At 38.5% G+C, this 13399-nt stretch overlaps 1 protein-coding gene across 5 annotated transcripts in view; it reads right to left on the bottom strand.

Annotated features, from left to right (window-relative positions):
• FAM13C (family with sequence similarity 13 member C) overlaps positions 1-13399 on the bottom strand; it is a 113213-nt gene that overhangs the window by 70410 nt on the left and 29404 nt on the right. For all 5 annotated transcript variants that reach the window (XM_050803047.1, XM_050803046.1, XM_050803043.1 and 2 more), the window contains one exon: positions 6398-6516. In XM_050803047.1, the coding sequence (XP_050659004.1) occupies positions 6398-6516 (119 nt within the window). The remainder of the gene's footprint in view (positions 1-6397; positions 6517-13399) is intronic.

Genomic DNA, 13399 nt, shown 5'->3' with positions numbered 1-13399 from the left:
AGTTCTAAATTAGGTTTAAATTTATACATTCTCTGTCTCCTATAATCATTATTGAAATTTCTCTTAAATCTATTTTATGTTAAGCCAAGGAACTTTCCAAGATGTTCAGATGTTAAGGACAAAGCTTCCTGTTTTGTCTCCTTGAAATATCATTTCTAACAAAGGGCTATAATGACACCAAATCTTGTAAACATGTTTCTTATAGAAATTGTATGTTAGAATATTTGTTATGGAAAATTAAATTGTTCAATTTAGCCATAAATGAACTCACCAATCTCGTGATAATTAACCTACTACTCTATTACTCATCTTACTGGTCTTATGTAGAAAAGCACACTGCTATACATGATTATTGTACAATCATAATGCATTCTTGCCTAACTTTCTACTCTAGGGCCTGCTTGAAGTAAATAGTGCTTCTAGCAGATTTAAAGCCCAGTGCATCCAGAAGCCCCTTTCATACACAATTTCTCTTTATGACAACATTAAAACAATAGCGACAATGTAAGAATGTGCACTCCAATGGTAATAGCAGTTGTATCTGGGAGGTAAGATAACAAGTCATTTTTACATCCTTGGGATTTTCTATATTTTCCAATGTTTCACTGATTTTATTATTAGTAGCAGTGGTAGTAGTAGCATTTTGAATGAGAGAATGTCTCTAAGTTTCCCTTTTATCCTTAGGCCAAATTATTAGTGAAGGTGCTAACAATTTATCAAATGACCAAGGGTAGTCTCCTTTAAAAAACAACAGAAAAGAAGGATTTCATTTCCAAAATAATCAAGTGTGGGCTCTTTTTTCAATCAGAAGTTTACGGACTGGGTGTGGGACTTTTGTGCTCTACAGCAGGGGAGGGGGAATTATTTTCATCTGCATCTTCAGGAGCTTGTATTCTTAAGCTAAAGTCTTCCCATGTCTAATCTTTTGAACATCTAGAGTGTTGAGCATTTTCAAAGTTCGAGCCAGAAGAAGCTCTAGAAATCATTTGACCCAAATTCCTATGTTAGAGGAGGGGGCCCAGGAATTTGAGTGAAATGACCATGGTCACCTGATAGATGTGAGATAAGACCCTGGATCTCTTCGTTTGAAAGTTCTTTCCTTCCACCAGGTTGTTTCTGTGTCCACAGAAGGAGGCAGTATGTGTGGGCAATAAAGGAGAGCCCTCCTATCTGGCTCCCTTTCTATGTGGGATAGTCAACGTGAGCTAGGTCAATACTCACTCATTATCCAACTGTATACCAGGGAGTCTCAAAGCACTGTGAAGACAAGCTATTTTTTTTTTTATCTCTACCTCATCCCTGCTCTCCTTTTAAAAAGAAACAAAACAAAATCATAGGAGGACGCTAATGAGAGAGGAGAAGAACATCCTAGAAATATGCAGAGATCAGGTACAGTTCAAGAAGGGAGATATGTCTTTTGTATTATTAATATGAAAAATCTCAGTGCTCATTCTCTTACTCATTCTTTCTCTGTTTAGCAGAACTCATTAAGACCCTGCTTACTTCTATGAAAAACATTCAAATAAGAAACAATTAGCTATTCAAACACACACACGCACGCACACACACACACACACACACATTATCTATCTCAAAAACAAAAGATGAAAGGATTTATCCCCCATAGAAAAGTTGTTGCCAACAAAACTTCCTCTTTCTATAAAGCAACAAAGCCCCCAGCTTTCTCTTTCATCTGGAATGTCAAAAAATAGTGGAGGCCATCCAAGGCCATTATCCTTGCTAAGGATCTTCAACCTCCTCTAATGTGGGAATCCGGATGAAGAGGCCAATAATGAACTGGAGCTCACAATGTAACCACCAACCTAATTAACAGTAAGATAATGCTACAGAATAGCTCCTGTTTATACAGACAAGGTCTTTAACAACATTAAAGGTTTAATGCCGTCATAAATTTTAATACAATATTTTAAATATAAGTGAGTTAATCATTCTCAAAAGTAAATTTTCTTAGCTTAGTAAGAAATCCCCAACTGCATTAATATTCTCTTACATTCATAAATTTCCCTTTGTCATATCTGAGGGTTTACAGGATTGGTACTGGCTTTAGCTCTAAAAATCAGTCAAACTAATGCATATTCATTAAATGGCAACTCAATACAGATTGATGGTACTAATCTTGGTTCTATTATCAAGGCGAGAGAGAACTTGAGCAAATCACGGCCTCACTGGGTGTCAAAGAAGAAAATGAGAGTTGTATTAAATGATTACTAAGGTTTCTTCCAGCTCTAACTAACCACAGTTCTTTAATTTTACATGTTTTGAAAATACCAGGTATTGAGGAGTATGCCAGAGTAGTATAATAACCCAGCCCTTCCACTCGTGCTCTGAAAGCCCATATTCAAATGAAAACATGTCATCTGGGGAAAAGATGGCATTAAGACAATATCAGCCATCACCATATGATAAGACATTTTCTTGCAGGAGGACTTAGCTCCAGGGAGCTACAGAGTCCCCAGGAGCAGCAGTTGCCAGGAAGAAAATTATTGAAGCAGGCATTATAAATCAAATACCTATAGAAGCTCAGCAAAGAGCATAAATAAATGAGGAGAGCTGGGTAGGAATTGTGAAAAAAATCGAAAGCTACTCCTCAGCTCCAGCTAGTTGTTACCTTGGAGGAATGTAGGCCCTGGGTTATCCTACCTTCAGATTCTTCCAAAGAAAGCCAAAAATCTGTAAAAACTTTTGATTTTAAAACGTTGATTCAAAATAGTTTAATTTTGTACAAGCCAAATATGTCTCCACACCAGATACACCTGTAGGACACCAAATTTGAGTCCTCTAATGTATGGCACTTTAAGGCCAAGGACTATAATATAGGGAAGGGCAGGGCATGGCAAACGGGAGGAAGCGTGCAGTGAAAGAAGATGGAAGTGGCTTTAACTGTATCTGAGACTGGCTCTGTTAAGGGAAATCAGAAGAACAAGCCAGCTTGGAAGTAGAAAGACATTAGGACAAGGGTTCTGTTAAAAGAAAAACTTTAGCTGAATTAAATCTAAAAGAGTTTAATTGAGCAAAGAACAATTCACAAATCAGGCAGCCTTCCCAGCCAGAGTAGGCTCAGAGATTCCAGCGCAGCCACATGGTGGAAGAAGAGTTATGGACAGAAAAAGGAAAGTGACATATAGAAAACAGAAGTGAGGTGCAGAAACGGCTGGATTCATTACAATTCGGCGTTTACCTTATTTGAACAGCTGGCCACCTTTGGCCACAACTTGGTGATTGGTGTAAGAGTAGGCTACAGTCTGTATATAACTCCATTTAGATTATAGTGCACGATGTACAGAAAAACCTTTAGGCTGAACTTAAAATATGTAATGAGGCAGCTTTAGGCTAACCTTCATTTAACCATTCTGAATCTTCCCTGGAGTTATGTGTTTTCAAACTTGGAGGTAGAAGGACATTAGGACAGGGGTTCTAAATATTTTCTGGGGTTATATGTGCCATATGAGAGTCTGATAAATGTTTTAGAGATTTTCACTAGAAAAAAATAAACATACATGTAGTGGACAGAATAATAGCTCCCCAAAGATGTCCATGTCTTCATCCTTGTCCCTCCTCTGCCATCTTACCTTATGTGACAGAAACGACTGTGAAAATGTAATTAAGGACCTTGAGATCTGAGTGAGCCCAACCTATTCACATTAATCCTTAAAATCAAAAAATGTTTCCCAGCCATGATCAGAGGGAGATGTGACTATGGAAGAATGATCAGAGAAATGCAATGTTGGTGGCTTGCAAATGGAGGAAGGGACAATAAGCCAGGGAATGTGGGCAGCCTCTGGAAACTGGAAAAGGCATGGAAATTGATAGATTCTTCCCTAGAGCCTTTAGAAAGGAATGGAGCCCTGCCAACACCTTTTTATTTTTATTTTTTGCCCAGGGAGACATATGTTGAACTTCTATCCTACAGAACTATGAGATAATAAATTTGTGTTTAAAGCCATGATCAGTTATTACAGTAGCAATAATAAGGTATATATACACAGAAACTTGGGCAAACACGTTCATAGACCTTCCTGAATCTCATCCTCATAAATACATAAAGGATCCTGGTGCTCAAAAGAGCCCAATATACAACATGAGAACTCTGAGAGCTGTAGGTATGAAACTATTTGGCATTCGTGGAAAGATCAATGCCCACCTCATGACCTCAATCCACTCCAATATCTCACCTCCACGAAGATGGATTCATTTTCTGAAGACTGACTACTCCTTTGAGTCTCACCCAAATGATGTGTGACCCCAAGGAGTAAGGTGGCTTCTTGCTACAGAGAGATCTTTCTTCCTTTTCTCACAGTGTTCATTATGTTAATAGCATTCTCCCCCAACTCACTGCCCCAAAGAAGATGGCATTTTACACCTGCTGAGACTTAGCCTGTCTTATTCCTTCACTCTGAACCAGACCTAGGTCTGGAGTGTCCCATTACAGTATCATGTCTCTATCAAGATTCTATTTGGCATGGTATACCCAAACCTGGCCAGATGCTGGCTTAAAACAGAAGAGGAATGTTATCAAGAATGTGAGCTACCTGATTAAAAGTTGTTTTTAGTCTCGGATCTCATTTCACCAGTTCATCAAATTTCACAATCCTTGTAATATTCTGAGATGGATTTTTTTAAAGTTCCATTAGAATGTCCCTTGGTGATGTCACCATGGTTGTGATAAATAATTGTAGTTTAAAGGTTACTTAGCTAACAGCACTAGACATAACTACCCTCAGCACTCCTGATATGTGACTTAGCACTAGATCCTGCGATTGCTGACAGTGGTGCACAGAACAGTCTGGAATGTTGCTAGGTCAGAAAGCTCAATTCTGTGAAAGTGGGACATGAAAGATGGGAGACGGGCAGGAGAAAAAGACAAGATATTTAGGATCCTATGAAGGTTTGCTAAGGGGCAGAGGAAGAGAAATACAAAATGGGATACACAATGGTTTTAAGTTCACTGAACATCTAGCATCTCTGAGAAGGTTAATTGCTAATATCATTTTCCCCTGTTGGTCTCCGTTAAATATCTACCCCTACAGGACCACCATACATTCCATACACAAGCATGAATGACTTTGTTTGGATTTTTATTTGCGTTGTTTTGCTTTTATACTATTTTGAAATACGCATGGGAATAATAGTTGACTTTTTTCTTGCTGAGGGAGACAGTCATCAGGCTGGTGGGTCACTGACTAAATTGATTCCAGTAGCCAAAAAATAGCTTTCTTACAATAATACCTCAAATAGGAGGCAGAATGTCTTGATTAGTGGAGAAATTACAAGGCTGAATCCAACAGGTATTACCTGAGGTCAGGTAACAATAAACACATAAAAGAAGTCAGCTTGTGAAGAGGGTTATAAAAGATGGCCATGAATCCACCAGGATAGGGAAGCACCTTATCTTTGAGGTCCCCTCCAACCTTTAAATCTGGTATATTGGATATTTAAAAGTACAACTGCATAGCATAGCCAATCTTCTCTGCAGTTGTTGATTTAGACTGTGCTGCCTTAGAAAAACAATTCTAAAGGTCAGGCTCAGAAACACAGCCCTCCCTTTCCACTGAGAAAGGGCTATGATTACACTGTACACAAGATCCTACAAAGACAGCTGACACAACTAGTGGTTGAATTCTTTCTTCTGTTTATTTCCAGAAGAGACTTTCCATAGACAGCTGCAATGCCAGGCTCCCATCAGAATGTCATGCCAACCTTTCTGCAGGCTGATTTCCACCCACATCCTTGCTCTGGATCCAGGGCTGTCTCCAGCAGGTCTAGCAGGCTAGAGAGGCCATCCTGGGGCTATGTCAGGGCTAAGGTCACTGGAAGACACTTGGGTCAGCACAGAATCTGCACCTGCCGTGCTGCAATCAGACATTTGTGGGTTCAAATTCTGGCTCAGTCTTTTTCACTTGTGCAACATTAGGCAAGTGCCTTAATATCTTTCAGACTATGAGTACACAGCTTTATGAGAAAGTAGAGAAGGCTAAATGAGAGACTATGTAAAAATCAGTTGGTGTGGTGCCTACATGGTCATCACAAATTTATCACTATCACAAAGGAAAATCTAACTCCCTCTAGCATAGAATAAAGAATAAGAAAGGATGAAATCAGCATTTCTCTCCAAGGGCTGGACCTGTCTCCACTTCCCCCTGAGACTTAAGGCAGATTACTTTCAAATGGAAGCCAGAGAAAGTAGGTCATTTACATTTATCTTAAACTCACTCAGCGATTCTCCTTCTAGGCCCCTTTAAGCAGCTTTTCTGACTATAAGGAATGCCAACAAAAGTCAGAAAGCCTCGCCTCTTGTGTGGGGTTGGCAAGCACACAGTTGGCATTTCTGAGAAAGGAATCACAAGCACAGAATAGCTTCTGACAACAAAGGGCCCACCTTGGTTGAAGTTGCACTGTTTCTTGGCACCTGAAGGCATTGTTTTGTGGACTCTCATGAGCTGGTGTTCCTGCTCTCACCTGACCCTCTGACTGGCTGGATACGACATGCTCTGTCTCCTGCAAGAAGAAACAGCAAAAGTAGATGAGCTGTCAACAGCAATGAGTTCCATAGCATTATTATGCCGGAAGTGGGTCTCAGGGCAGGGAAGCAGCAATGCATAACACAGTCTGCTGATTGTGGTGTGGGAAGGGAGCCAATTCAGAGGTCCAAAATTTTTAAAGCTTCTATCAGTCAGTTGCTGCAAGAAAACAGAATAAAGAAAATAATAATAATAAATCTAATGTCCAAAAGATATGGCATAGCCGTACAATAAGAATTGTACAGATATTAAAAATGATGTCATGGAAGAATATTGAATGAATGGATACATCTGAAAAGATAATCCATAGAAGAATATTTATAGTACAGGCTTATTTATGCAAGAATAAACATATATATGAATGTTCACACATAGTAACACACACACACACACACACCCCCCCCCACACACACACACACATGAGATTGGAATAAGTTGAACCAAAATCTTAACTGTGACTAACTCTGAGATGTCATGTTTATTTATTTTTGGGAGCCCATATGTATTTTCTAAGTTTTCTACAATAAACATTATTTCTATAATAAGAGAAAAATTTAAGTTAATCTGAAAACTAAAGAACAAATCATTTTTATAAATTCCAGATCTCAAGAGTCCTTGATATCTCTTCCCTCATCCTGCCACACACTATCATACACACACTCATACATACCCCCTCATACACACAGACTATTGCCATTGGCTACACTGCATCTAAAGAAACCACAATGTGGGTTACCCATGATGCAATTGCTCATTAATTTAGAAAAACTTCAGAGTGCTAAACACTCTACGGAATAAACACACCAAAACTAAAACTAATCTGGATTCAATACAAAGACATGCATACATACCAAAAATGAAAGGTTTATATATATCCAACAGTTCCACTACTATCATCTTTGAGCCATGTCAAATCTCTAACTGAAGAACTTTCTTTAGAATAAAACAGTCCTTCTTTAACCTAATAAATGAGATACTAAAACAAAAATCTGTGAGAAATTCAGTAGCTCCAGATGGGTACCATCATACAGGCAAATTATTCAAGCAATGCAGTGAATTTGGGTCTTCTGGTGCAATATATTATGGTCACAATAGAGACCCAGCTCCTCTATTAAGGGTGTGGGTTGAAGTCAGTACAAGTGTCAATGTGTCAGGTGTCTTAGAAATCATGTTTCCAGCACACTAGAACAACATGGTGAGGCTTTTTGCCAAGAAGTCATCATCACAAGCCTCTACAACAAAATCATATGAATGCCTTCATATGAAAGGGGTAAAGTAGGAACAGTCATGCAGAGTTGTGGGAAAGGAAAGCATTAGCCCTATCAAGATCCTCTCTTTAATTCTTTGAAGCCTCCAGCTTCAGGTAAGAAGACACTCCACATGAAAAGTTTCCATTAGTATACACCAGTCCCCTAGACTTAGTAGTTGCTTGAGAAAAATTCTATAGCTACCCAAATACTGGTCAAATTTCCCCACACAATGGTTTTCATGTGAGACAGAGTTCTGCTTGCTACTTGCTTAGTGTATGACCTTGGCCAAATTACATAAGTTATCTGGGCTCAGTTTCCTCTTCTGTAAAATGAGGATAATACCATGAATTCCACAAGTGCCTGCCAATTGGAGGCACACAGCAGATATGAACTACTACTGATAACAATATTGCTTTTACAAACATTTTCTTAAAGCTCAATATTCTGAACCTAGTGCTCAGGTAATCCTTGCAGAATTAACCCAAATGAGTTCAGCAAAAGAAAACCTATTTTTGTGGTGGAATGCTTATTTCACATTTCTATACTAATAGCAATATTACTTTAAACATTATAGTTAGAAACCTCAATTGATGTAGGCCTTAAGAAATGGCCCCTCTGAACTCTAAAAGGTTTAAACCAAAAATGTCCATTTTATTAAAACTTTATCCTTTTAGGAAAGAGTAGTGTTTGATTTTATTTTTTTCAAAAATACTATTTTATCTAACTATTTGAACCTTCAAAAGTTGAGAAGGGTTACAGAGGCCAAACACTGTTGGATTCCCTTGGATCTAGGATGCATCTTAGATATGAATAACAAGAACTTTAGAGAAAGTGTCTCTTTAATATGCTTAGATCAGAAATCTCAAAGGATTGCAAGAGAAGAACTCTTCTCTAAAATGGAAAGATAAGGAGTATTTGGATACAGATGACTATCAAGTTCCTGATTCAAATGGGGAAAAGAGTGTCACTGTCACCTATGTTTCTTTTCCCCACCAAGAATTTCAGACCTCAAGATGGTAGGGAGAATTGGGGAAGACTAAATAAGAAGTCTGGTACAAATCATCCTGAATGCTGATGGATGGAACAGGCTCTGATATGACATGTATGTGTGATTGTCATAACAGGCTGCCCTTCCCACTGCCAAAAGTTAGATCGTGTTTCAACGTTCGGATCTACAAGCTCCGCTCAGATCAGAAACCCAAGTGCAGCCTTTCTTAGATAATGCCGAATTTATTCTTCCTTCCAGAGATCCTTATGATTTTGGAAAATATTTCACTCATAAGAAAAGGAATAAAGATTTTTAGTTTAGTTCCTTCCACTCCATTATCTCCTTATAGAATGACCACTTGTGGGCCAATAGCCCCAGCAAAGTTCACATGGGAATCAATGAACCTTCAGATGCTTCTAATTTCTAGGCTTTAAGTCTTCCAGCTGATACCCTAGACAGCCTGAAGCAGACACAGACCTCCCTAGTGTGCCCTAGGTGAGTTCCTGACCCACAGAAGCCATGAAAGATAATATATGATTATTGCTATTTTAAGTTTTGTGGTTATTTGTTATGCAACAATAGATAACTAAAACACATTACCTTTCCTCTATTCTAAGATACCATCAATTATAAGCCATCATTGGTCTGATTACATAACAGTCTTTTAGGGGAAAAAAATGTCACATTAAATGCATCCATCAATTTTAAGAAATGTTCAAAAATGAGAAAGGTGAAATTCTGAACAGATGTGTGCATTGGCATTAAGGAACTACAGAGCATCCCCAGGACAGCCTGGCATGTGACGACACAAGAAGTCCTGACAAAAGTACCTCACAGGGAACAGGCGAGGAAAACCCAAGTCTTAGTTGCACCAGCTTTAAAACATAATTTCATGTTTTCCCTTAAAGAAAGAAGACAGAAGAAATGGGGATATCATCTTATTGAATTAATAGAACAGTAGCTTTCAAAGGTCTTGTGCTGCCAGCTGTCATTTATTCATAAAGTTATAAAGGAAAGAGTACAAAACAAGAATAGTAGTACTCAATCAAATGTATCTGCCTCTATAAGAGATTTAGCCAGATTCATGAGAGGCCAAGGCTTACTTCCTTGGTAAGCCCGTTTCTCTGTTCCAGTTGGACTCCACCATCTGGTGAACGTTAACTAGGGCTGCCAAAGAAAGTCCTTAGAGTAAATAACGTATTTGTAAAAGATTGAGAGTTAACAGTTTGTCCCCATCCCCCACCCCCCAAAAAGGTGACAATATCAAGAAAGGAAATAAAGAACACATTTGATTACCTTTGCCCATTTAAGCTTCATCACTCTGTTTAGAATCCACTGTAACATTCAGCTCAAAAATTCTAGAACATTAAAGGAGGGTATGTATTCTGAAATAACTAAGATATATTTTTACCTAAAAAAATCACTACTATATACCAAGCATTTTGATAGTTGAGAGGGTTATAGAGAAGTGAATAAGACACTCTTGCCCCAAAGAACTTTAAAATCTACTGTTTGACACAGACTAAAGGATAAGAGCAGATTCTAACTTTTTACTTCTGTGTTAATGTGTCTGTCAAATGGTCAGATCCAAGCTGACCAAGGGGAATGAGGGAAGAAGCCAAAATCCTCTGCCCCATGCTTGGTCTTCCTGCCATCTGGCCAAGTGTAGCCCAGATGGGCACCTGGAAGGAAAGGCATCCCACATATTTTCCTGTTCCCAGCCATCTTCATCTACCCTCCGCCTCACTCCTAGTATGTCCCAAGTCCACCTCAGTGGGGTGATTTGTTGGTTCTCTGCCAAATGCAGGGACCATCAAATTGACTACATTCTGAGATAGTTCATAAGAAAGCAGTCCATGAAACAAACATTATTTAGGCTATTTATCTGATCCAGGTGCTGAGGCTAGCAGAGTGTGCATGATAGCAAAAGGAAAGCTATTAACTCAAGAGGCTCAAAACCCAAACTTACTTAAGGAAAAATTAGCTGCCTCTAAACCAGAACAGGGAAATATGATATTTTGTTCTTGTTGCCATTTTAGTGAGTTCAGCTGACTCTTGTAGGACTTGGGATCATCTAGTTTTGATCAAATGGCAAGGCCATTGCTTCAGGTCCTTCCAAATTCCTCCATTTGTACAAATCCATGGCCATAAAGAAAAATAAAACAGAACAATTTTCCATTCTAATCCAGATCTTGTCCGTCTTCTCTGTCTGAAAGTCAGAAAGGTAACTTTGGGCCTCAAGGATGTATACATCCTGTAAATCTTCCCTCCAAGATGTGGTCAATCGAAATACCAAATCTTCATCTTCTCATACTTGAGGTTTTCTCTATGTTCATTCTGTCCCCAAATTGATAAAACTTTATTTTCTTCAACTGTGGATTAATTGTTAAATTAAATGGTTCTGTAGCCTAATCACTCTATTGTTAATAATGTCTTATATTTACGAGAGCAAGGACTTCCCCAAAGCTCCAATTAAGACATAATTAATATATCTGATAGCACTATAGTTTGGAAAATCTTATGTTTTCAGTTCTTAAGGTGAACAAGAGAAAGTGTAAATCTACCCTATCCTACATCACCCAAGAGTACCTTTTTTCTTAACCTTCACATGTCTGTGAAAGTGACTTGATGTCCTTCTGAATAATTGGAGAATTTTAAAGACATTTATACCCTGATAAAAGAAACTATTGGACTATTACATTCATGTCATAAGTAGGGTAAAGAGGTCATGTACGAGTTGACTTAAATGTCCTTTCAAAAATGTGTCTCTATTATTTAAAATTTTCTGGCCCTTTTAAGAACTAGGGAACTAAGAGAACAGTTTCTTCAGATCTATTTTTAAAACTTATTTCTGGCCATCTTACTCATTATTTCAACAAAGAAATAAAATAAATCATGGGAAAAGGCAGTCATAGGCTCAAAATCCACACGTATCCATGAAGTAAGATGTCCTCTGATTCTATTTTTTTCTTTCTTTTTTTTTTTTTTTTTTTTTTTTTTTTTTTTTTTTGAGACAGAATCTCTCTCTGTCACCCAGGCTAGAGCACAATGGCATGATCTCGACTCACTGCAACCTCTGCCTCCCAAATTGAAGTGATTCTCCTGCCTCGGCCTCCCAAGTAGCTGGGATTACAGGCACCTGCCACCATGCCCAGCTAATTTTTGTATTTTTAGTAGAGATGAGTTTTCACCAGGTTGGCGGCTGGTCTCAAATTCCTGACCTCAGGTGATCCACCTGCTTCGGCCTCCAAAGTGGGATTACAGTCATGAGCAACTGCGCCCGGCCTGATTCTAATTTTTTAAGCTGTAATATATATTACCCAGTTTACTGCTTTGTTGTAAGAATTTGTAGTAGAAAACAGACATTCAATTATGCTGTCTATCATATATACTTTCCAAATCTGATAACATTCGCTGAGTGCTTGCTCTGTACCAGGTACTAAACTAGGCACCTTCTATGTACATTTTCTCATTTACTGGGAAGTAGGTTTTAGTCCCTCAGTTTTCCCCAGTGAGACAAATGAAGTGAAGAAAAGGTAGATGACTTACGTAGGCCAGAAAGATTGCCTTTTATACATGAGGTGCCTTTCTGAAGACTTTGCAAAGTCTGACTGACATTTGTGTATTTTAAGACTATATTCTCATGACAGCAGTTATTGGGTATTTCCATTCATCAGCTAATGTAGAAATATTTCAATAAAATCAATACAGCTTATAATCCAATAGGCCCAAACAGCTTTGATATTATACAGTTCTTGATCAATTTAGGAGGAATTTCATTAATTCAAGTTGTTTGCCTTAAAGGTGATTTAATACTTTATATTCAATACTTCATTCAAAATTATATAAAATAGGACCACACCAGATCATATGATTGAGCTAGAGCACCCAGTTCCTAATCCCAATCTCCTAAACCCAAATCCAGAGCTCTTTCCATTATATGTTACTATATGTACTTACTATAGAACTGAGAAGTATCCCATGCAAGTCAGTGTGAATACAGTCACAGTTAAAATGTAACAGCTGGGGTGGGTGGTATTCAAGTGTAAAATCAATGGAGTATACAAAAGAGTAGAAAACAGTCATGAGGCATAAGGCGGGTTTTCAGTAGTACTTGTTTTTTCTCCTCCCTAGCATGTGGGTTAAAGGACACAGGGACTCTGAAGTGAGGGAGATTCCTAAAAACCTAGTCTTCTCTCTAATGAGCTTGAGATTCAAGGCAGGGAGGCAGGATTTACCAGTTGTGAGACGTGAGATAGCTGCTTTGAGTATTTTGACAATCAGCTAACCAAAATCTAGCTTCCCCCTCTAGGAATCCTTGCATTTCTCCTCCTGCTCCACTGAGGAGTTAGGCCTTGCACAGGTCTCCAACTCTCCAATTACAACACATTGCTAAGACTACAGAAGGCTCCAAACAGCATAAAGCATGAAGGAAAGCAAAAGGCAAATCATTTCTGATTATGATCACATTGCTTCACTCCCTCACGGCACTAGACTTGACCATTGTAACTCCTAAGATTCAGAAACTGGTCATCTCTGCAGCTTTATGGGATTTTGGTTCTGATGACATTCATTCATCAAATATTTGGTCCCTCTCAGGGGCTACATTTTGTGCTCTTCCT

Source organism: Macaca thibetana, chromosome 9 (assembly GCF_024542745.1).
Source record: "Macaca thibetana thibetana isolate TM-01 chromosome 9, ASM2454274v1, whole genome shotgun sequence".
Taxonomy (NCBI): Eukaryota; Metazoa; Chordata; class Mammalia; order Primates; family Cercopithecidae; genus Macaca; species Macaca thibetana.
This window is presented reverse-complemented; position numbering and strand designations above follow the sequence as displayed.